We start from the raw sequence: 22,443 nt of genomic DNA, 5'->3' as shown, positions 1-22,443 counted from the left end.
TTGATATATGTAGAACATTATATATTTAAAATGTACTGCAGATTAAAATTTCTTGGTTAATAAAACACAAAAAAACAGCATCATACCTCAAATTGCAGGTCATTTGTATGACAGACATATGAAAAATGTTCAGCTGCATCTCCCAATTGAACTGAGAAATTGACAACACCTTCACAAATATTTCAGCTTAAATATAAAGCATGCCTAAAGTAACAGCAGCACACACACCACAATGACCCTGAAATCAATTGTATGGTTTTGTAAATAAATAAAGATGCCCACATTGATGGTCAGCCCAAGTCATCAGGCAGCTGTACACAAGGCAGCAGGAAGAAGGATGTGTGATCATATTATAATTTAGTCCATCACGTCATTATCCAGCAGGGTAATGCTATCTTTCCCTCATTCTCTCTATGCAATACAGTCCAGTGCACTTAGACCCTCAATATGGTGAAAATCCCCCAAATGCTGCCCTGGTAAGACCCTGTTTGCTTTTGCTCCTGGTGACGATTACAGCGCGTGAAACGGGCACCTAGTTCTTGGCCTTTAGGGCTCTGGTGAAGAATCTGAACACTGACTGTAGGCAGATCCAGGGGGCAGACTCATGACTCTGTGTGCCCGTAGACACCTGAGGACAGTCCACCTTCACGAAGGTCACAGGGCGGTCAATGGGCCTGGAGCTGAGCACCCAATTGCGGCAGTGCCTCTGGATCCACTCCTGGGTCTTCTTGTCCAACACCTGGTGCCACATGTTGTGAAGAGAGTCAATGAAGGCCGCCGCAAAGATCTTGCTCTGAACCTGCTGTCGCCGTTGAAGCAGGAGGTCCACAAAGACCAACCCCCCATACCCATGGGCAATCACAACAACACGCCTGGCCTCGCATTTGGACACAAAATGGTCCCAGATGTACCTCACATGCTCTTCCGGAGTGCTACTGCACCTTTTGGGGATCCGTAAAAACTCTTTGCCTTCAGGATCCATAGGGCTTGGACAATTTGTACTTGTGTTCTGGAGGTCAGTGCGGTATTCCTCTTTTACTTTGACCTCAAGGAAGTTATCATTGGGGTTCATCACAATCACCCCACAGGAGTCTCCCAAAGCCTTTTTAATGAAGGGGATTTGGCTGCCTTGCTTTAGCCCGCTGTGAACTATCAGCTTTCTGCTCCACTGTCCAGCACATATGACCCCCTGGTCTTGGATCAGAACCACCAGGCCTTTCGGGTTGTCTAAAGCCCCGGGGCTCATAAAGAAGAGGCTCTTGGGCTCGTTCTCTTTGGCATCCAGAGGAATGTAGACCCTCTGCAGGTGACACTCCCCCTCCAGAAGTCTGTAAACATGCTCTGTAATGACCTGCCCAAGGGCTTGGTAGCGCTGGTGGTTTCTTTTGTATTCACCTCTATGGTAGTTAAACACGAAGGCTTCCTGGGTTTCCCTGTGTCTCAGCTGGCCCTCTTAGTTAAAGCAGTATTGGAAACCCACCACCGCACTCTCCATTTTCATCCTTTTCACAGGTTCTAGGAAAAAAATTGGGAAAAATGAAAACCATTGCATATATATATAATTATTATATATGACTGTTTTTTTTATATGTACAGTACTGGAATGAAGTCGATTGACTTACGTTATCTAGTTGAAGTGGCATGCTGGATTGTAGTATTGTACTGGCAAAGACCAAGCCATAGGGAACACAATTGTACAATAAAAAATATCCCACTGTTGAAGCCCATATGTGCAGCCACATGCTTAATTAATAAACCATGTTATATGGGCTTCAACAGCACCTCCTATGGGTATTTTCTTATTAGTGAGGTCAGTGCAGCTCTTTAGATCAACTGAATAGACCTAAAAATGTAGTTAAAATGTCTAGACCAGAGTATAGACCACGTTGAATTTTATTAGGAAGGGATGTGATCAGATCGGATGGTTAGCATCACCAGGTTCAAGTTTAAATCTGCAGCTAACTTCAGCAGTAAATAAAACAAGGTTTCAAATCGGTGTCTTAAGTCAGAAGCAGATTTCCAAACTACCTGCTGTTTTTGTTTTTGAGAAGGAAAAAGTCAAAGTTCATCAAAGATTTGAATGCAATAAACAGAAACACACATGAGATGGAAAAATACACCTTACATGACTACAAACATAACACTAGTAATTAAATGAATACAAAGTGGAGCCCAACTTTTTTTTATCTAAATGCAGAAAGCTAACCATTAGGTTGCACTGGCTTTGACATAAAATTAGCCACCAAAGGAGCCTGGAAAGTTACAAGAAAGTAATATACAAAGAGAAGGCGATGGGCTACCTTTATTAGAAATGTGAAATAATGTGATGCTGGCACCGAAAGGGCGTCACCACCATCCACAATGTACCCATGTTAACATTTAGAAGAGTTTGTTGTGTAACACATTCTATTACTGTGCACCCAGCCAATACTGGATTGATTGTCCAGTCCTAGACTATCTCATGAAAAGTAATGTTTTCCCAAAATGTCAATGAAAGTCTGTCAATATTCGCAAGAACAAGCTTCATTAATCAAAGTAATAGCCACACTGCCACAAGTTAACAATAAAACATGTAAACGTGTAAAAGTGGCCTTTGAAATATTCACATTTAAAGGATATCTATTTTTAAAAAATTGCAAAAGTATCACAGACACTACATGACTTTCTCAGTACTGAGGAAGAAAATGTACACGTTTAGTAGTAGTGGGTTCCAAGGCCAGACCCTGCATGTAATAAAAAATGAAAACCCTTGTTCTGCTTCTTCAACAAATGAAAGGATTTTGAAACTTCTCTCTAAAAGTATATTTTCAATTCATGTACAAACTCAGCTTCTAAATGAATATTATACTAATCGACATAAGAAAGTTACAAGCATGAAAACAGGTTAACAGGCAATGTAACGTAATGTATTCTCTAATATTTTGGTAACCAATTACCCAAATACTTTTTTTGTAGGCTAGTACGATTAATGTGCCACCCGTGTTGCCACAAGTACCAATCCACAAATCCGTTTAGGAATTGGGAATGCAGTTGGAATTGATAGATTTCATTGGACCAACATATACATTGGAAATATGTAAGTTTTCAAGTATAGGAAATTCAACCGATTTGTGTTGTTGTTGTAGTAAAATGTTTCACAGTAACTTAGTGGTATTTTTAAGACTCCATTTAAAAAATATGATTTAGGCTAAACAATGATGCGTTTTATCACCTACTACTGCCATATTGTTGTATTTTCTAATAAAACTTCAGTCATACAGCTGGTGTTTATTTGTAAACAGGTTTATACATTTTTATACATTGACAGAAAATGACAAAACACACAGACGATGGATGTTTCAAATGGACACAATGCAGAGCGTTATTATTAAGGCCATTCGTGACCACCGGAAGGAAGCTGGATGTTTAAAAGATCACATCCAGTAAAAACAGGAAGTGATGTTTTTTAGTGCTATCTGCTTTTGAGAATTTGCTATTGCTGTCTCAATATACCAACACAAAACCAGCACTATATGTATTTTCTGGCAACTATTATTGTTATTAATATTAAATTAATTTCATTAATTTGAATACTGACACGTGGGGCCGTTGCTGGTTCCTTTTGCGAAACTACAACCTGGTAAGTAGAGCAAGTATTTGTCACGTAGTCGAGAATTAGTATTATTTTTTATTTCGTATCAAGTCGATTGCATTTAACTAGCTGGATACAGTAGCATTTTGCATTTTTTAATGGAGACATTTACATATTACTTTGGATGTTACTTACTAATACTTTAAATAATAAATAAATAAAACAACAACAGTTAAACCAGTCAGTTTAACACCTACCGGTATTTTCAGGTGTTACTTGATTAAATGCATTTGTGTAAACTGTGCATTGGAATAATTAATATAACTTATATGTGTTGTTAAAAGGGAATTTCCGACCTAGTACAATGCTCTTTTGTTTGTGTTTTGTTATAGACACAAAAAAGGCCTCATGAGAAAATATGCTTTTTAAAAATAAATAAGACACGAGCCATTATACACGAGAATGTGTTATTTTCAAACGAAAAGATATATAGGTACATATTTTTTTTATCGTAGTGGATCGCTCATGTTTACATCTTTAACGATCTTGTAAACAACAGAATGCACCTGGGCAAGTGCTAAGGAAGTACTCTATCTGTAATCTGAATTATCCTTCAGCTCTACAAACAAAAAAGACGTGTTCTGCAATTCATATAAATACTGTATGTGAAAAGGAAGCTTTCTGTATAGGAAACTTTCACTTTAATATCCCTCAGTACAGTGCTTTCTGACGTCAGTGACATGTTATTGAACCTGACGTTTGCAGGTAGATATAGAAGTTCATTACAGATTATGTTAAACGACATCATTTTCAAAAGCAAACTAAACAGCCAAATGAGCATCATTCCAGTCACAGGACAAATTGTGTTTTAATGTTTCATCTAGATCTTGTACATATAAAAGTGTGTATATATATATATATATATATATATATATATATATATATATATATATTATGGGATGTGAAGCAGGTCAGGTAACGGCACTTACATTAAGACAAATGATTTTGATTTTTTTTCTTTTACGTATACTAAGTGTGTATCGGTAGTTACTACCAATCTTACAGTATGTGAACAGTAAATGACATGCCTGTCATTGTACAGGTTGATAAACGTGATGCAAAAGTAGTGTGTGGTTTCTGTGCATAAAACAGGAAACCACCATTGAGTAGCACGACACTGTTGTGAAATGCAGGTGGAGTCGAGAGAAGTTATACAAATTTAAAGAAAGAAAAAAAAATCAACCTAAAAGAAGCCAAGAAAATAAATTATTGTGTACTAATGTTTTAGCTTTTATTGCGATGTATCAACTTGCTGCTCTAGAGTGTGTTATTTGAAGCTGAAATAAAAATGCAAGGCAGAAACAAAGAGAAACCAGATTGAAACTCTGATGCCATCCTGCCGCATATACAATGTCGTTTGTGTCCTGCAGTGTTTACTGGTGTCATGGAGCCAAACAGTGTGCTTACTCTTTGTCCAGAACTGGACATAGCTGAACCCCACAAGGTAAGAGTCTGGGACCGCTGTACTTCTTGAACAGTTCTTTTAACAGACAGTTATCAACCCTTTCAGTCTAACATTGCAGGTACCACCCCCCCCCCCCCCCCCCCCCCTCCCCCAAAACAAAAAAAAAATGTGTGTGCTAGTTTAAGAGAACAGCACCATCATTCTTTTAGGTCAAAAGACACTCATATGCCTAAAATCTTACCTCTCAACCATTGTCTTGCACATAATTATTTAATTATTTCAGTAAAGTTCCATTAGATGTGGTGTCCAGTGAACATTAACCGTTTCAGTGCCACATTGTTTTTAACCTCTTTTTCACATTTCCATTTTCTGTTATGTTTACAGACCATTCAAACTGATGTGACACACTCCTTAGATTATGGCACAGTGTCGGGGATGCTTTGTTTTTGTGTTTTGTTATAAACCAATTTTTTGGTGCTTCAATTACTGTACTTTTTTCTTTTTTTTAAGTGCATATTAGTTTATTACAATAATGCAGTTCTAATTTGTTTCAGATGGCAGTAACTTTCAGAATACCTAAGAGGAAACCATCTTCTGACTCAAAGTGCACGCACATGCAGTCTCCTTTGTCACGCCTTTCTAATTCTGGATATGGAGGTGATAACAGCTTAGATAAGGTAGGCTGAAGTTCAGATCTCTCTCGTACTGCAGGGAGGTATATCCTTTACCAATGGAGGGCAGGTGAATATCGAGAGTGGACGTGCATGGTGTGGAAATTGATGATTTTGTTAACTACAGTCACTTTAATGACTGGTTGTCCTACTACTGTACCATATCAGTGTTTCATTTATGTAAAGTGCTGTTGAGGACCACTGATCTGAACACCTCTTCCTGACTATATACAGTATGAAACCTGCTGCTGTTTCCTCTGAGATGTTTTATTGACCCCCTTGTTAACTTCACTAAATACATAAAAACAGTGGAAGAGGTCTGGGGTTGAACATGTATTAGTTTTGCAGCGGCGGCATTAAGGTCTGCAGCTCTTTATATCATTTAAATACTGTAGATCCCAATGAAGGGCTTCTAGTCTGTGGCACGGTCAATAATGCAATCTTCTTTGTTAAACAGGCATGTTGGAGTCAATCCCCTAATGATGCCAGAAGGAAAAAAGACTCGCCACCTTTCAACAGAAGTAACATTTTCCTCAATAACCAGGCAGCAAAAGACAAAGCGGCATGGGCCTGGTAAGAGAGTGGTATTGAAGCTAGCAGTCCCTTGCCATACTGAGTTTCAGTCTCTCTTTCTCCCTGCAGTCCACTCCTCTTCAGTTGATTATTTAACCCGATAGCTAAGTGGCCGGTCTGCCTACTCTGAATACTCAGGGATGGAAATACTTACTCCTATTGCATAGCAGTTTGATCCACTCCTGATTTCAGTTTAAGATGACACACCTGAGCATGTTAACAATACAATGTGGCTAATCAAGCTTGTATTAAAACTTAAAATGGGTGAAACTGCTGTGCAGTAGGAGTCTTATATCCATCCCTGCTTAAGGTTGGTTCATACTTCTGTCGCAGATGAATGCGATACGTCAGGCGCAGACAGCTATAAAAGCTGTGCAGCTTCACTTCGACCATGCAGCAAATGTTGACTTTTTTCAACATTATCCGACCCTATGCGATTTCAGGTCGCAGACGCACGAGAAAAGGCTGTAGGACTTTCCAAAAAAGATGCAAGTTATAAGAGTGTGGATGACGTCATTCTTACCTGTCGCACAGGGTCTGAAACCCTCCACTCGGATACTGAAGTCTGAACCAACCTTTACTGTTGACTGAGGCAGACCAGTTAAGTTGCTGTCTGTAACAATAGTAATACATGCTTGTAATGATGTGCATGACAGTCCTGCTGTCAGGATAGAGAGTAATTTTAAAGTGAAGCAAGAGAAAGAACAGATGAGAAGGAAGTTTAACTGTATAGATAGTGTGAGACTGATTACATACACACAAACCTAACATTGTCCAAGATCAGGGTAAAGGTAAGTGACTGTTCCATTGTCAACTGTTTGTAATTCATGTTGAAGTACCACCTTTTTAGCTTATGTAACTCCTTATCTCTTACAACATTGTATATCAATCCACACTGTATACACGTCTGCAGTGTTCTAATAAGACAGCACTACTAGACTAGACTGCATCTAGTTATTACCCAAATCAGACCAGTAAAATGTACATACATGCTTATGTAGTGCTGAAAGAGATAGATCAAGCTTAAAGTGTATCTTGCAGGGTTCTTTTTTTATCAATGAAATGGATGCAGCAGTATTTATTAAAAATATTAGTAGTATTTATAAAAAAAATAAAAATAAATAAAAAAATAATTTACAGGCCACTAAAATGTGATTAATGTGGATCACGGACCATGCCTACCTAAAACACGACCTTTTTGTACCACGTGACGCATGATGTTTCAAAAGGGAAACAGTTCTTGGTCTGTATGTCTGGCCTACAGGTTTGTGAGATAAAAAAAAATAAATAAAAAAATAATAATAATAATAATATGGTGAATACGTGCCTGTGCAGGGGTTGCATGAACTCCAGCCTATAAGGGGTAAGGATGCCGTATTTCACTCCTGGGTGCAGTTTGTACAAGTCAAAAGAGAGGACTTCACCGCGAAATCTGTTCACCAAAAGAATTCTGTCATTTGTGGCGCGCACTTTCTCGACAGTGATCAGGAGGATGACTTACTTGAATATAGACAGTCAGCATGGTTTTAGGAAAGGGAGATCGTGTCTAACTAACCTGCTTGACTTTTTTGAGGATGCAACATTGAAAATGGATAATTGCAAAGCATACGACATGGTTTATTTAGATTTCCAGAAAGCTTTTGACAAAGTCCCGCATAAAAGATTAATTCTCAAACTGAACGCAGTAGGGATTCAAGGAAATGCATGCACATGGATTAGGGAGTGGTTAACATGTAGAAAACGGAAAGTACTGATTAGAGGAGAAACCTCAAAATGGAGCGAGGTAACCAGTGGTGTACCACAGGGATCAGTATTAGGTCCTCTGCTATTCCTAATCTACATTAATGATTTAGATTCTGGTATAGTAAGCAAACTTGTTAAATTTGCAGACAACACAAAAATAGGAGGAGTGGCAAACACTGTTGCAGCAGCAAAGGTCATTCAAAATTATCTAGACAGCATTCAGAATTGGGCAGACACATGGCAAATGACATTTAATAGAGAAAAGTGTAAAGTATTGCATGCATGCAATAAAAATGTGCATTATAAATATCAAATGGGAGATACTGAAATTGAAGAAGGGATCTATGAAAAAGACCTAGGAGTTTATGTTGACTGAAATTTCTTCATCTAGACAATGTGGGGAAGCTATAAAAAAGGCCAACAAGATGCTCGGATATATTGTGAGAAGTGTTGAATTTAAATCAAGGGAAGTAATGTTAAAACTTTACAATGCATTAGTAAGACCTCACCTAGAATATTGTTCATTTCTGGTCACCTCGTTACAAAAGGGATATTGCTGCTCTAGAAAGAGTGCAAAGAAAAGCAACCAGAATTATCCCGGGTTTAAAAGGCATGTCGTATGCAGACAGGCTAAAAGAATTGAATCTGTTCAGTCTTGAACAAAGAAGACTACGCGGTGATCTGATTCAAGCATTCAAAATCCTAAAAGGTATAGACAGTGTTGACCCAGGGCACTTTTTTGACCTGAAAAAAGAAACAAGGACCAGGGGTCACAAATGGAGATTAGATAAAGGGGCATTCAGAACAGAAAATAGTAGGCACTTTTTTACACAGAGAATTGTGAGGGTCTGGAACCAACTCCCCAGTAATGTTGTTGAAGCTGACACCCTGGGATCCTTCAAGAAGCTGCTTGATGAGATTCTGGGATCAATAAGCTACTAACAACCAAACGAGCAAGATGGGCTGAATGGCCTCCTCTCGTTTGTAAACTTTCTTATGTTCTTATGTTTTTATTAGCATGGGATTGAGAAGCAAGCAACGAGTCAGGTTGAAGTCGGATGCGGTATCTTCAGTGCACGTCAAATGTGTTTTTTTTTTTTTTTTTTTTTTTTTTTTTTTAAATAAATATATGATTGAGGTTTTATAGGAAACCACCATGAACACACACACAGGTATATACAGTATACAGTGGTTTGCAGAAGTATTCACCCCCCTGCAAGGTTTTCACATTTTGTTGGCACCTGAGCATACTCCATGACACTTTCAAATTAGACTTTACATGTAGAATCTACACAAACTACTCCACATTGATAAAATTTTAAAAAATGCATATAGAATATAAATAAGTAAGATTTACAGAGAAAAACAAATTAATCTCAATTGCATACATTTTCAACCCCTTTGCTACTGCAGACCTAAATCAGCTCAGGTGCAGATGATTTGTTTGAAAGGTCACAAAATTAGTAAAATGGTTTCAGCATGTGTGTACTCAAAGTGGTTTAACTTGTAGATAATTTCCCTTGGGTATATAAAGACTTTCAAGCTGCAACTCACATAGTGATCCAACAAAGCAACCATGAAGACCAAGGAACTTTCGAAACAAGTCAGGGATAAAGTGGTAGAGAGGCACAGAGCAGGAGAAGGGTACAAGAACATTTCAAAGGCACTGATTATCCCTCTCGGCACAGTGAAGTCCATCATTAAGAAGTAGAAGATGCATCACACCATCCAGACACTACCCAGATCAGGGCGCCCTCCCAGCCGGGTAAGCAGGAAACTGGTTCGGGATGTCACTCTGAAGCCAACAATTATTATTATTATTATTTATTTCTTAGCAGACGCCCTTATCCAGGGCGACTTACAATTGTTACAAGATATCACATTACACATTATTTCACATTATACAGATATCACATTATTTTACAAACAATTACCCATTTATACAGTTGGGTTATTACTGGAGCAGTCTAGGTAAAGTACCTTGCTCAAGGGTACAGCAGCAGTGTCCCCTTGCTGGGGATTGAACCCACAACCCTCCGGTCAAGAGTCCAGAGCCCTAACCACTACTCCACACTGCTGCCCAACAATGACCTTGAGAGATCTGCAAAGTTCTGTGTCTGAGATGGGAGTCAGTGTTCACACATCAACAATAAGCCGGTACCTATACAAAGCTGGCCTGTATGGACGGGTGGCAAGAAAGAAGCCATTACTCAAAAAGCCTCATCTTAAAGCACGTATGGAGTTTGCAAAAAAGCATGTAGATGATACTGCAGACATGTGGAAAAAGGTTTTTTGGTCAGACGAGACAAAAATTGAACACTTCGGTCTAAATTCCAAGCGTCTGGCGCAAGCCCAACACTGCACATCACCCAGTCAACACCATCCCAACTGTCAAGCATGGTGGTGGCAGCATCATGTTATGGGGATGCTTCTCTTCAGCAGGGACTGGGAAGCTTGTCAGGATAGAGGGAAGAATGGATGGGGCAAAGTAAAGGCAAATCCTGGAGTCAGCCAAGACTGAAACTGGGAGGAAATTCACATTTCAGCAGGACAATGACCCGAAGCACAAAGCCAAAGCCACACTGGAGTGGTTGAACAACAAGATAATTAATGTTCTTGAGTGGCCCAGTCAAAGTCCTGACTTGAATCCAATCGGAAATTTATGGCGAGACTTGAAGATTGTAGTCCATCGACGATCCCTAACAAACTTATCAGAACTGGAGCAATTTTCCTGTGAAGAATGGGCAAAAATTTCACCATCCTACTGTGCAAAGCTAGTAGAGACCTATCCAAAAAGACTAGCGTAATTGCTGCAAAAGGTGCCTCTACCATGTACTGATTTAAGGGGCTGAATACTTATGCAACAAGTAAATTTAATTTAGTACAATTTCTTTGCAAGTTTTGATGACATTTAACCTCCTCCTCATATAACAGTGTTCAGTTTAACCACTACAGCTTTGAATAAAAAAAGTTTGTTTGAAGAACTGCATAAATTATTTGTAATTCAACAAAATGTGACATTATTGGTAGGGGGTGAATACTTATACAAACCAATTAAATAATACGGATACATAAGTTAAAAGCAATAAGATCAATAAATCGGTAAAAGAGGTTAAGGAAATTGCAGAGAGACTATACAATAAAGGAATTATAGCAAAAGAATTAAGAAAATACATGCAGCCACATAATGCAAGAACAGGCCTAGCAAGAGGAAATCTGAAAATGCACAAAGAAAATCACCCTATGTGAATGATAGTCAGTACAATTTATAATCCAACACACATAATAGCTGAAGTAGCAGGAAAACAACTTAGGTCACAATTTGAGAAATTACCAAGCTATGTTAAGGATACAACACCATTTTTAAAAAGACTTGAATCACTAAAGCACAACCTTCCAGAGAGTACAATTTTATTTTGCATGGATGTAAAATCCTTGTCCACCATAAAGAAACTTTAGAAGCTTGTCAAAAAGCACTAGATAAGACTAGATAAATCAATACCAACAGCAGAGTTGCTGAACATGATCAACGTAGTTTTAGAAAACAGTTATTTTACATTTGTTAATAAGAATTACAAACAAAACAATGGTACAGCAAAAGGATCTAAATTTGGAATGCATTTTGCCAGTGCATACATGGGGAAATGGGAAGAACAATTACTTAAATCGGAAAGAGAACCTTTAGAATACATTCGATTTGTAGATGATATTTTGGGGGTTTGGACACATGGAGAAGAATCTCTTTTCCAGTTTCATAAAATGGCAAATGAAATGCACAGCAATATTAAGGTGGACCTTTGATGGACAAGGAAGTAAATATAATTTTTAGATACCATAGTAAAACTTGAAGAAGGTTCAATTGAGACTGACCTCTTCTGTAAACCTACTGATATGCATCCATGCAGGCAGAAATGCTATATTGGTGTTAGTAGTGGGATGTAGGTACCCAGGCATGCACTTGTCGGACTGTAGCCTGGTGATCAAGTTCGGGGTGGACTCAATTAAGAGTCAAGTTAAGTAATTGAGAGCTCTGTTGGAATGAAAACCAGCAGACACAGAGGGTCGGTTGGGAACCACTGTGCTAAAGATCGTCATAATCCAGTTTAATCACACAGGAATAAGTATCTCTCTAAATTTATGTACACGTTAAATGTGACATTGGGACAGACTGACAGGGTGCCACCATACTGTGATATAATTTGTGATAAAGAATGTCCTTAACAAGTTTCAGTACAATTGGGTAAGCGGCTCTCCTAGACATATAAAAAAAATTAAGTGTGACATGCAGACTTGACCAGACCAGACAGCGTGTATATACCCCCAGATTACGATAAAATGTGTTGAAGTATGTGCTTAGAAAGTTCATTCATAATTGAACAAGCAAGCTGATATATGTAGAACTCAAACGTGCAACACGTGTTCACCTGCCTTAGAGACTGATATTTATAAAGAAAACAAATATGGCCTAAAAATGTACGCAATAGCCAAGTTAAAATACAGGGTTGAGCCAGTAGGAAGCAAATTAAATCAACAGGAACCTGAACTGGTATCCCGTACTGGGACCTAAAAACTGGAGCGATGTGTTGCCATCACTGTGATTTAAATACAGCCTACTTTAACAAGGAGCAATTACAGACGTGCTCAAATTTGTTGGTACCCCTCCACAAAAAATGAAGAATGCACAATTTTCTCTGAAATAACTTGAAACTGACAAAAGTAATTGGCATCCACCATTGTTTATTCCATATTTAATAGAAATCAGACTTTGCTTTTGATTTTTTATTCAACATAATATTGTAAATAATAAAAGAAATGAAAATGGCATGGACAAAAATGATGGGACCGCTAACCTAATATTTTGTTGCACAACCTTTAGAGCCAGTCACTGCAATCAAACATTTTCTGTAGCTCTCAATGAGACTACTGCACCTGTTAACAGGTAGTTTGGTCCACTCTTCCTGAGCAAACTGCTCCAGCTGTCTCAGGTATGATGGGTGCCTTCTCCAGACTGCAAGTTTCAGCTCTTTCCATAGATGTTCGATAGGATTCAGATCAGGACTCATAGAAGGCCACCAGAATAGTCCAATGTTTTGTTCTTATCCATTCTTGGGTGCTTTTAGCTGTGTGTTTTGGGTCATTATCCTGTTGGAGGACCCATGACCTGCGACTGAGACACAGCTTTCTGACACTGGGCAGTACGTTTCGCTCCAGAATGCCTTGATAGTCTTGAGATTTCATTGTGCCCTGCACAGATTCAAGGCACCCTGTGCCAGGCGCAGCAAAGCAGCCCCAAAACATAACCGAGCCTCCTCCATGTTTCACTGTAGGTATGGTGTTCTTTTCTTTGAAAGCTTCATTTTTTCATCTGTGAACATAGAGCTGATGTGACTTGCCAAAAAGCTCCAGTTTTGACTCATCTGTCCAAAGGACATTCTCCCAGAAGGATTGTGGCTTGTCAATATACATTTTAACAAATTCCAGTCTGGCTTTTTTTATGTTTTTCTGTCAAAAGTGGAGTCCTCCTGGATCTTCTTCCATGGAGCCCACTTTCGCTTAAAAAGCGACAGATGGTGCGATCAGAAACTGACGTACCTTCACCTTGGAGTTCAGCTTATATCTCTTTGGCAGTTATCCTTGGTTCTTTTTCTACCATTCGCACTATCCTTCTGTTCAATCTGGGGTCGATTTTCCTCTTGCGGCCGCGCCCAGGGAGGTTGGCTACAGTTCCATGGACCTTAAACTTCTTAATAATATTTGCAACTGTTGTCACAGGAGCATCAAGCTGCTTGGAGATGGTCTTGTAGCCTTTACCTTTACCATGCTTGTCTATTATTTTCTTTCTGTTCTCCTCAGACAACTCTCTCCTTTGCTTTCTCTGGTCCATGTTCAGTGTGGTGCACACAATGATACCAAATAGCACAGTGACTACTTTTCTCCATTTAAATAGGCTGAATGACTGTGTGGAGACATGTGTGATACTAATTAAAGAAACTAATTAGTTTGAAATATCACTATAATCCAATTATTTATTATCTTTTCTAAGGGGTACCAACAAATGTGTCCAGGCCATTTTAGAATATCTTTGTAGAATAAGCAATAATTCATCTCTTTTCACAGCTTCTTTGCTTTATTCTATGACATACCAAAGGCATGCAAGTATACATGATAAAATAGCTTTTAATTTCATCACTTTTCAGGAGGAATAAAGCATTATTTCAATGAGCTGTAAGGGTACCAACAAATTTGAGCACGTCTGTATAGATGTCCTATTACTACAGGTGATCCCTTTGTACTAACTTTTTGTAACAGCAGGTTTCAAATAATTAATTTAAAAAATAAAAATGAAAAGGAAAACAAACAAACAAACAAAAAAAAATCTTCCAGTATGTAATTCTTTCCCATTGAGTTACTAATTAGATGAATCTGGTTGAGTTCTGTGTATTGCACCACAAAGCCTGGGAGCCTCAAACTGGGTAGCCTTGTTTTTTGCAAAAAATATGGTATGACATTGATGGAAATAGCTCTGCAAATTCTGGTTGTTCCACATACAGCAATGTTGTTTGTTTGTATTTCTTTTTAAACTACTATATAAAAGGCTGAAACTCATTAGCAGTACATTTGATATATGTCAATGTCTTCAGTGTCCATGGCAGTTTAATGAGTGGAACGTATTTTTGGTAATGAGCGAGCTTTGATTTCTGTGAGGTCCGTACCAGACCAGAATCAAAGCCCTGTGAACAGCCGCAAAGAACGTAGGCAAGGGTTCCATGCTGTGTGCATTTCACTTTGTTATGCTATTATAGTGCTTGTTTAAAAACTGCACAACAATATATAAAAATAATTGGAAGGAGAGGAATAATAATTAGTGACCTGCTACCATCTTAAAGTTGCATTTTGTTATTCGGCCCTAACCTGTGATGTCCAAAAGTTACTAAACTGCACCATCTATAGTGTGGCTAATGGTTTTTCCGTGGGCTAATATTAACCTGATGCATTTTAAGTCTGATCCTATGCACCAGAGCATGCACTGGATTTATGCATCTCTGTCAGCAGTGCTATACAAAACACAGCTATGAAAGCACTGTGTTCTTGGGTTGTGTCATACTCGTCCACTTCCTGGTCCTCTCACAAAGGGAGTGTTGTTTCCTTCAATTCCAGCTGTCACTGACCTTGCCTAAATGCAAATATATTTACCTGCCATTCATAGGTCCATCGCTGTACTCTGTTGTCAGGGTTTAATGACTGTTACAAGTGAACAGAATGAACACAGTAGTGCATAGTGAAACTCTGGAATACTATCATTTATCAGACAGATTTATTTGTCTTGGTTTATTTTTTCTGCGTAGAAAAAGCTGTCTTTGGTTTTAACAGTTGAGGCTGACGTGTATGATGTAAAAAAAATAAATAATAATGCAGACATCTTCCACCAGATGGTGCTCTCTCTCTATGTAGCACAAAGAATTATGCTACCCTGATATACCAGGTATGATCTCTGTTCTAAAGCAATGGTTGTTGTAATTGTGATCATGGAGGTTGTTGCCTCAGAGGTAAACTAGATGACATGGGTTGTAGGAAACGGAAATAGATCAAGAAGTACAGTAAGATCTTTTGTTTTGACTGACTAAAGGCAGGAACACTATTTTATACAATTGCACAATCCATCAATTCATTTTATACAATTGCAAATATAGGTACAAACTTGGTTACCGCTGGTTTTCAAGGAAACCTGTTAAGAGAAAGCATTTACTTAAGCACCCATCTAAGTGGAACGTGTATGAGTTTGCAAACCTGCTGTTGCTGCCGCACCTACTACTGCTAATATCTCAAAACCATTTCAGCTGGCAACTTCAAATTTTCAGTGTTGTTTAAACTCTGCGGGTGAAATCTAATGGCACCTTTCACATCAACCTGTGACCTAAGATGGCTGCCATATTAGGGTCATATGACTTCTTAAAATTCATTTTACCCAGCAGGAACGGTGACTTGTTTCTCTAAGCACTTCCTGGTTTGGTCACTGACATTGCAAACTGTTTTTTGTGCTCCTTTTCTACACAGTTGTCTGTTGTCTGAATGCAAGTCTCATAGAAACACACAGTTGGCACACAAATGACATTTTAATTTCAAGGTGCCAGCATAAAATAACCAGAGGGTTAGCATAGGCACCAGAGTAAGAGAAGAAACATAACATACAGTACTTACTAGTTTAGCAGTCCCTGTAGTTTAGATACCAAATTATAAAATGCTAATAGACGTTATTTACTCCTTATCTGCGATGTCACTGCGGTTTTAGTTGATTTTATTTCTGGGAAATTACACCATTAAACACTGAGTCGCCCAACCAGAAAAAAAAGACCTTATCAAGAAGCTCTATCGTGGGCATTATTGTTATGAGATGCTGTTGTGCAAGCTGGTCTGAATTACAGTTTATAGTGTTGTCATTAATTCTATGCTTTAATAGTTACTGTGGTACTGTCACTTTGATTGAATCCAGAACTCTGTGGATATAGGTCATGGTGGTATATCTTTTCTTGGTACTGACACCTCTAATGTGTTTACCTTAGCAGTAGATATGTATGTTACTGACATACCTTGTATTTATACAGCAGGAATTCCAAAGTTGCATTGACGGATGTCTTGCTGACTGAAAAAGGCCGACATTATTTAAGCAAACAGCAAAACACTGATTGTAGTTCGACACACACTGACCGGTCTGACTCTCAATCACCCCCACCCTCCTCTTCATGTGAGATATCAGAGCAAAGCATTGCACCGACTGCAGCTCGTCAAACCTCTCCTTCAAAAAGGTATGTGATTTGTTGTCAGTGGCTGTGCAGTCTAGCGGGATTGCAAAATGTGCAGTCCAGTGCTTTGCTAGTTTGGTACTTATTGATCTATTATATTTACTAAGAAGTTCGGAGATGGAATTCTATGCTATGATGCAATGACAAGGGCATTGTGGAAATTGTACTGCAGCACATAGCTCTTTTAATATGTTAAACCCACTGGTGTTTACCCCCTGGGGGATTTATTGACCCTTCAATAAAAATACTTTGTAAAGAGGTCTGCAATGGAGCAGGTTTACAACTTTATTAAAATCTGCTGTTTATTAACAGTTCATTGCTTTTAGAGATGCCTTAGCTTCATTTAGTTTATTTAGACTGTATATTTTATAATTGAGTTTCAATGTGTGACTGGCTGAGTTTGCATATCCATCAGAAAAAATAAATACTGGGATTTGCTGAAGTAGATTTTTCCATAAATATGTAGCTTTTCTTATCTGCCTGGAAATGTAACACATGTTCTACCTATCTGTCATAAATTGCCCTAACATCAGTAAATGGATGATTCGCACTATTTGCAGAAATTGGTTATAAATAGAGTGGTAGTCATATTGTCATGACAAACACATCTTGTATCAAAACACCTTTCATAACAGTTCAGTTAATGTAGCCTAGTTTTTTTTATCAAGTTTTAAGACGCAACGTTTTAATAATTCTTGATAGTTAACAGTTTTAATAGTATGCCATATATTGCATAAAAATGAGGAATTATATCTTTAATAGTTTAATGAGAACATTTCTATCTCCACACTCATTATCTACATTAATGAAACTGCTCTTATCTGTGACATGTTGTAAGGCACACATATATCAAAGGAAATTTCAAGTAAGATTTAGCCATTTTTGCTGACCACGTGTTACTGTAGGCTATTGTAAGCAGAGCTACAGTGCCAAGGCACTAGAATGCCATTACTCAGTCTTACCAAGCAGGCGTTTTCAATAAATATTTGAATAAAAAGAAGACCTGGTCTGATTGCCATAAAACTTGCTGAAGACCACCTTTAGCATAAATCTGGGAGTATGTGCAAGCTGTCTGTCACACTTGCATTTTTACATAAAATCTGCATGTGCAAAGGAAGATGATGTAGGTTAAGTGACTGACAGATTCAATCCTTGCAGGGAATGCCTCCTTTAGCCTGTAATAAGAAATGATTAATCATTATTAATGAGTTAAAAAATGAATGGATTGTGTAACGGGTGTATATAGTGGAGCAACACCTTTAGCTTGTATATAGGTTGTGTTTTCTGAATTGTGTCTTCCGTGTTTGTCTTGCTCTCCTGCAAAGGGCAGAAAGCCTGTGGTATTGAAGGGAGATAAGTGAGTAGGTATTTTTGCTGATATGAAAGTATGAAGGTTCATTATGATGATAACCTGCTGCAGTGAAGCCAGACCTTCAGTTCTGATGCCTTTTTTTTCATTTAGTCTGCTTATCTGGGAGTAGTACTGGCTTTTTGTTCGGAATGCAACCAAGGTAGTTTAATGTACACTCGTTTAATTTTTAACAGCAAGTGTTAGTGTTATCTTCCTGAAGGTTAAAATGCAATTTTAATGTATTTGTTGTACATTTCTCTTGCTGTTTTGTCGTGTATGGTGTTGTTTTGAGTGGTGCTGCCTTGCCTGGCTTTGAGAATCCCAATTGTCTTCCTATTCTATTCCAGTCACAATATGACCTTTCAGTTTTGCTAGCTTTACCTTATAAATGTTCAGGAGTAGATGGGGAGTTGAAAGGCAGCATTATTGCATGTCTTGAATGGAATGATAATGACCAGAACCAAGAACTGCTGATGGCAAACACCATAAAATTTTTTTTTTTTTTTTTTTTGTGTGTGTGTTTTGTTTTGTTTCAGGGGACGGCCCAGGAGAGCCTCCGATTCCTTGGTACTTCAGAGGAATGAGAATTTGAGAACAAGATCAGATTATTTTCCTCTGAGGAGATCCAACGTGGAATCCAAAGGTTAGCATCCAGCTTCACTGCAAATTTACAAGGCTTTCAAACTGCATGTGATAAGTGGAGAAATCCCCACCTCTCCCAAGAGCTGCTCATGCCCTGTCGCACAGACAGCTTCTTATTTACTGTTCAAGTCATCTTGTACTGGGTGAACATCCACTGCACTGTGTTGAGTGTACTGCAGTCCAACTAGGCAGATCTCAAGGTATCATTTATGTTATCACCAACCACAGTTTGAGAAGTGCCGCCACATGCTACTGTGCGTCAGTTTAGCTGAGGTGCTAAGCTTCCTGTACAGCCTTCCTGATGGTTCTTCAATTACCTGCTATGGACCACTGTTAAAAAATTCCAGCACCGTTAGGTAAATAGCATAATAATCCCAGTAATATGTGTCCCATTGACCTGGTTCAAAGTTTTTGTCTTAAAAAAAATCATAACCACTTGGTGTGTGTGTCTTGTTTTGTTGCAATTAAATTGCGAATGTAAAGTAATGGGTAACATATATCTGCCCTGTCTTCCATACTCTTTTGTAAATGAATGGGAAAGCTCCATGTCATTTTCCTGGCAAACAATCTGAGGTACATAAACAAAAGCATCTCGCATTATGGAATTATAAAGGCTAAAGAGACAGAACACAACAGTGAACCCAACACTCTCTTTTGGAGTCCCACTGAGGCGATATGATTGAGCTAAAACCTCTAAAAAAAAAAAAAAAAGTTTCTCTTTTATTCTTATGCCTTCCTCCTACAATTCCATATTTAAAAAAACATGTTTTAAACAACAAAAAAGCTGCTTTTACAGTAATCTTTTGTAACAACAAACCAAACCCCCTACACAAAATAACAAATCATTCTAAAGTTTTAGTTGATCATAACAGTGAAAATGGGCAAACTATTATTCCAGTTGTTGGAAAATGTCTCGGAGTTTATTGGCCAATAAAAATTAAGTGAAGAAGAAACAGATCAAGCACAATCAGCCTTTTCTGAAATTCCAGAGTACAACATACTAAATAAAATACAATATAAATGAATGGATACAAATTTCTGTATTAAAAGTTTGCCTTTGTTTACCGCGGTGCAGAAATTGAAGTGATTATTTAGGTTAACATTATATACGCTATAGAGTAACGGTTATCCATATCAAATGGAATATAACCCCCTTAGTTATATATACAGTGTTAGCCTAAAACGTTTTTCCTGTAACTTTATTTTGTCAGATTCTCCAGCAACAAGCAAGAGAAAGAGTGAGAAATCCAGTGAAAGTAAAAGGGCAAATGAGAAATGCAGTGAGACTTCTCTTGGATCCAGCGAACTTAAAGATCCTTCCTCGGAGTGCCACAAGAGGAGAAGATCAGAAAATAGCATTCCGGATCCCACCATTAACATGGATCAAGACCGGACAGTGACTCCACACGTAGGGCTCTCTGCATTGTGTTGGGGGTGGGGGGTAGGGGGTTATGCACAGCACAAGTGACTTACCCTAGGGTAACATTTGAATTAGGAAAATTACCTAGTGGCAGTCTGGTTTCAAGGGGGAGGTGATTTGTGTCCTTTCAGATCAAATTAAATTTAGAGAACGAGTACAATACAGTACAGAGGAGGTGAAGGAAGAATGGTGTAAACCGACACAAAGGAATACATTTGTTAAGGGTTATTATTATTATTATTATTATTATTATTATTATTATTATTATTATTATTATTATTATTATATTTAAGCAAGTGCACATTTTTTGTGAGAAATAAAATAATTGTAATGGTGTAAAACAAGCAAGCTAGACATCCTGCAGAATGTTGTTTCCTACTAGTTTTACACACAATTCTTTTTGCTTCAAAATAGGACCCATTGGCAATATAAGGCTTGTATACTATATAGTATATCCATCGATTTTTACTTGCCTATAAAACTGCCACTTTGGTTTTCCAGAGAGAGAGAAAGTACAGCATTGTGGCCACATCACCAAGCAAGAAACAGGAAACTGAAAAGGGGCTTGACGGACATCGAACCCTGTGCAAGGAAAGTGTTCTGAAGGAGTGTGTACGAGCTATGGGGATTGAAAGAAAGAGGCTGTGCTTTGAGCAAGTGGCAGAATCCCGTCTCCTCAGACAACAGATTGAAGAGCAACCAACCCTGCAAGAAGCAAACGCTCACAGGAAGCATACTCCCACAGGCAGCCCACAGAGTGATGGAGAAAGAACAATGTGTAAAGAGAAATCTTTCAGCCTCAGGGCACAGTGTTATAGAATTAAGCCCAAGAAGCCCTCACCTTGTTCGAGTGAGCCTAGTAAGTAGTATAGGGAATCTCCATTCATTTGAATTCTGTGCCCTGTGGATTGGTCCCCCGATGGACAATAAAAGGGACATTTTATAACCACTTCATGTTTTTCCACATGTCCGTTTTACTTCATGTTAACAAACCATTCTAAGAGCTACACCATTCCCCTTGCACTATGCCTGCAGCAATGCTTTTATTTCACATAAAACACCAAAGTCTAGTTATCTTCTCACAATTACTGTGCTCTACGCAATCAAGGGTTATTCAGAGACATGCTCATAACTAATGCTGGAAACCTGTGACTAGACTCTCTTGACATTGCAGCCTGGCACAGCAGGTGGTTATGTGGCTGGTCCAGGAATTGACGTCAGCCAAGCACATGGACAGTGCACAGTGATGAGGATTTGATTTGTAAGAGAGGGCATGGATTGCCAACGGCTGTTGTGTCCCCAAGCGATTTTGCCTCATTTATCTTCCTTGGGACCTGTACAGTTCAAGAAGCAGTTGGTGTACTACTTGGCACATACAAGCCTTTAAAGTTCCCAAGAACCCATTACATAAATCAGCCTTGAAACAAAGCCCAAACTGAAAGAAATCTTGAACACTGTCCACTGTTTAAATATAAAGAACAATGCAATGTGAGGATAAGTGAACAGTATACATACAGTGCTATGAAAATAATTAGTATGTTTTTTCTAGTTTTTGTTTTTTTCAGATCACATCACTTTTAAAATGTGATGTATAGTACAGCTCTTGATGCCTAGGCAGGAATGGCACTCAGAGTCTAGTTTTGTGTGTTGTTATGATGTCTGTCAGTTTACTCCAGTGGTTCAGAATTAAATAATATACAGCAGCTTTCCTACTTGATTCCTGCAATAGAGCCAGCACCAAGAGCCTCTTGCAATACTTCTCCGTAGCTGGGGTTAGCCTGTTTCCGCATCCCATCTACTGCCACTGCAACATGGGGGAGATTGCAATTGATAAAGGGTGTATTAGTACAACTTCTGTGGATGATTTGATAACTTCATTTTGTTTGAGAGAAATAAACTCAATATTTGTCAGTCTATATAGCCCTACTGTAAAGCAAATTGCATTCTATAGTAAAGAACTTATGATAACATCATGTAAGGACAACGTCAAGGCTGAAATTGAATATAATAAACCTGGTAGACAAAAAGTTTTTGACTCGTCTACAAAATAGATAACTTGGCATAGATACCCTCCCCCCCGACAGAGGTTTCTGTCTTTGTGCCCCAGAAAGATTACTTTGGTCCTTGTTTGACCAAAAAAAAGCCACAAAAGATAGGAAGTGTGGACTATTAATATATTTTTTACTTACAGGGGAGTCTAGATGGC

The 22,443-nt window shown here is 38.4% G+C and overlaps 2 protein-coding genes across 5 annotated transcripts in view; one reads left to right on the top strand and one right to left on the bottom strand.

The window, feature by feature from the left end:
- Positions 1-532: 532 nt before the first annotated feature.
- LOC117406545 (cotranscriptional regulator FAM172A homolog) lies at positions 533-2,371 on the bottom strand. The gene is made up of 2 exons (XM_034010618.2): positions 2,368-2,371; positions 533-1,452 (listed from the first exon to the last, which is right to left on the bottom strand). Exons 1-2 carry the CDS (start codon positions 2,369-2,371, stop codon positions 533-535), a joined length of 924 nt encoding a protein of 307 aa, XP_033866509.1.
- Positions 2,372-3,402: 1,031 nt separating this feature from the next.
- The window catches only part of LOC117407451 (sentrin-specific protease 7), a 35,544-nt gene continuing 16,503 nt past the window's right edge, over positions 3,403-22,443 (top strand). For 2 of the 4 annotated variants that reach the window (XM_034012496.3, XM_034012495.3), the window contains exons 1-8: positions 3,403-3,619; positions 5,002-5,075; positions 5,591-5,713; positions 6,165-6,280; positions 16,627-16,827; positions 18,712-18,818; positions 20,029-20,225; positions 20,739-21,096. In XM_034012496.3, coding sequence (XP_033868387.3) covers positions 5,016-5,075; positions 5,591-5,713; positions 6,165-6,280; positions 16,627-16,827; positions 18,712-18,818; positions 20,029-20,225; positions 20,739-21,096 — 1,162 coding nt within the window. In that variant the 5' untranslated portion in view covers positions 3,403-3,619; positions 5,002-5,015. The remainder of the gene's footprint in view (positions 3,620-5,001; positions 5,076-5,590; positions 5,714-6,164; positions 6,281-16,626; positions 16,828-18,711; positions 18,819-20,028; positions 20,226-20,738; positions 21,097-22,443) is intronic. The other 2 variants (XM_059029216.1, XM_034012498.3) reach the window with 2 other exon arrangements.

Source organism: Acipenser ruthenus, chromosome 8, assembly GCF_902713425.1.
Source record: "Acipenser ruthenus chromosome 8, fAciRut3.2 maternal haplotype, whole genome shotgun sequence".
Taxonomy (NCBI): Eukaryota; Metazoa; Chordata; class Actinopteri; order Acipenseriformes; family Acipenseridae; genus Acipenser; species Acipenser ruthenus.
This window is presented reverse-complemented; position numbering and strand designations above follow the sequence as displayed.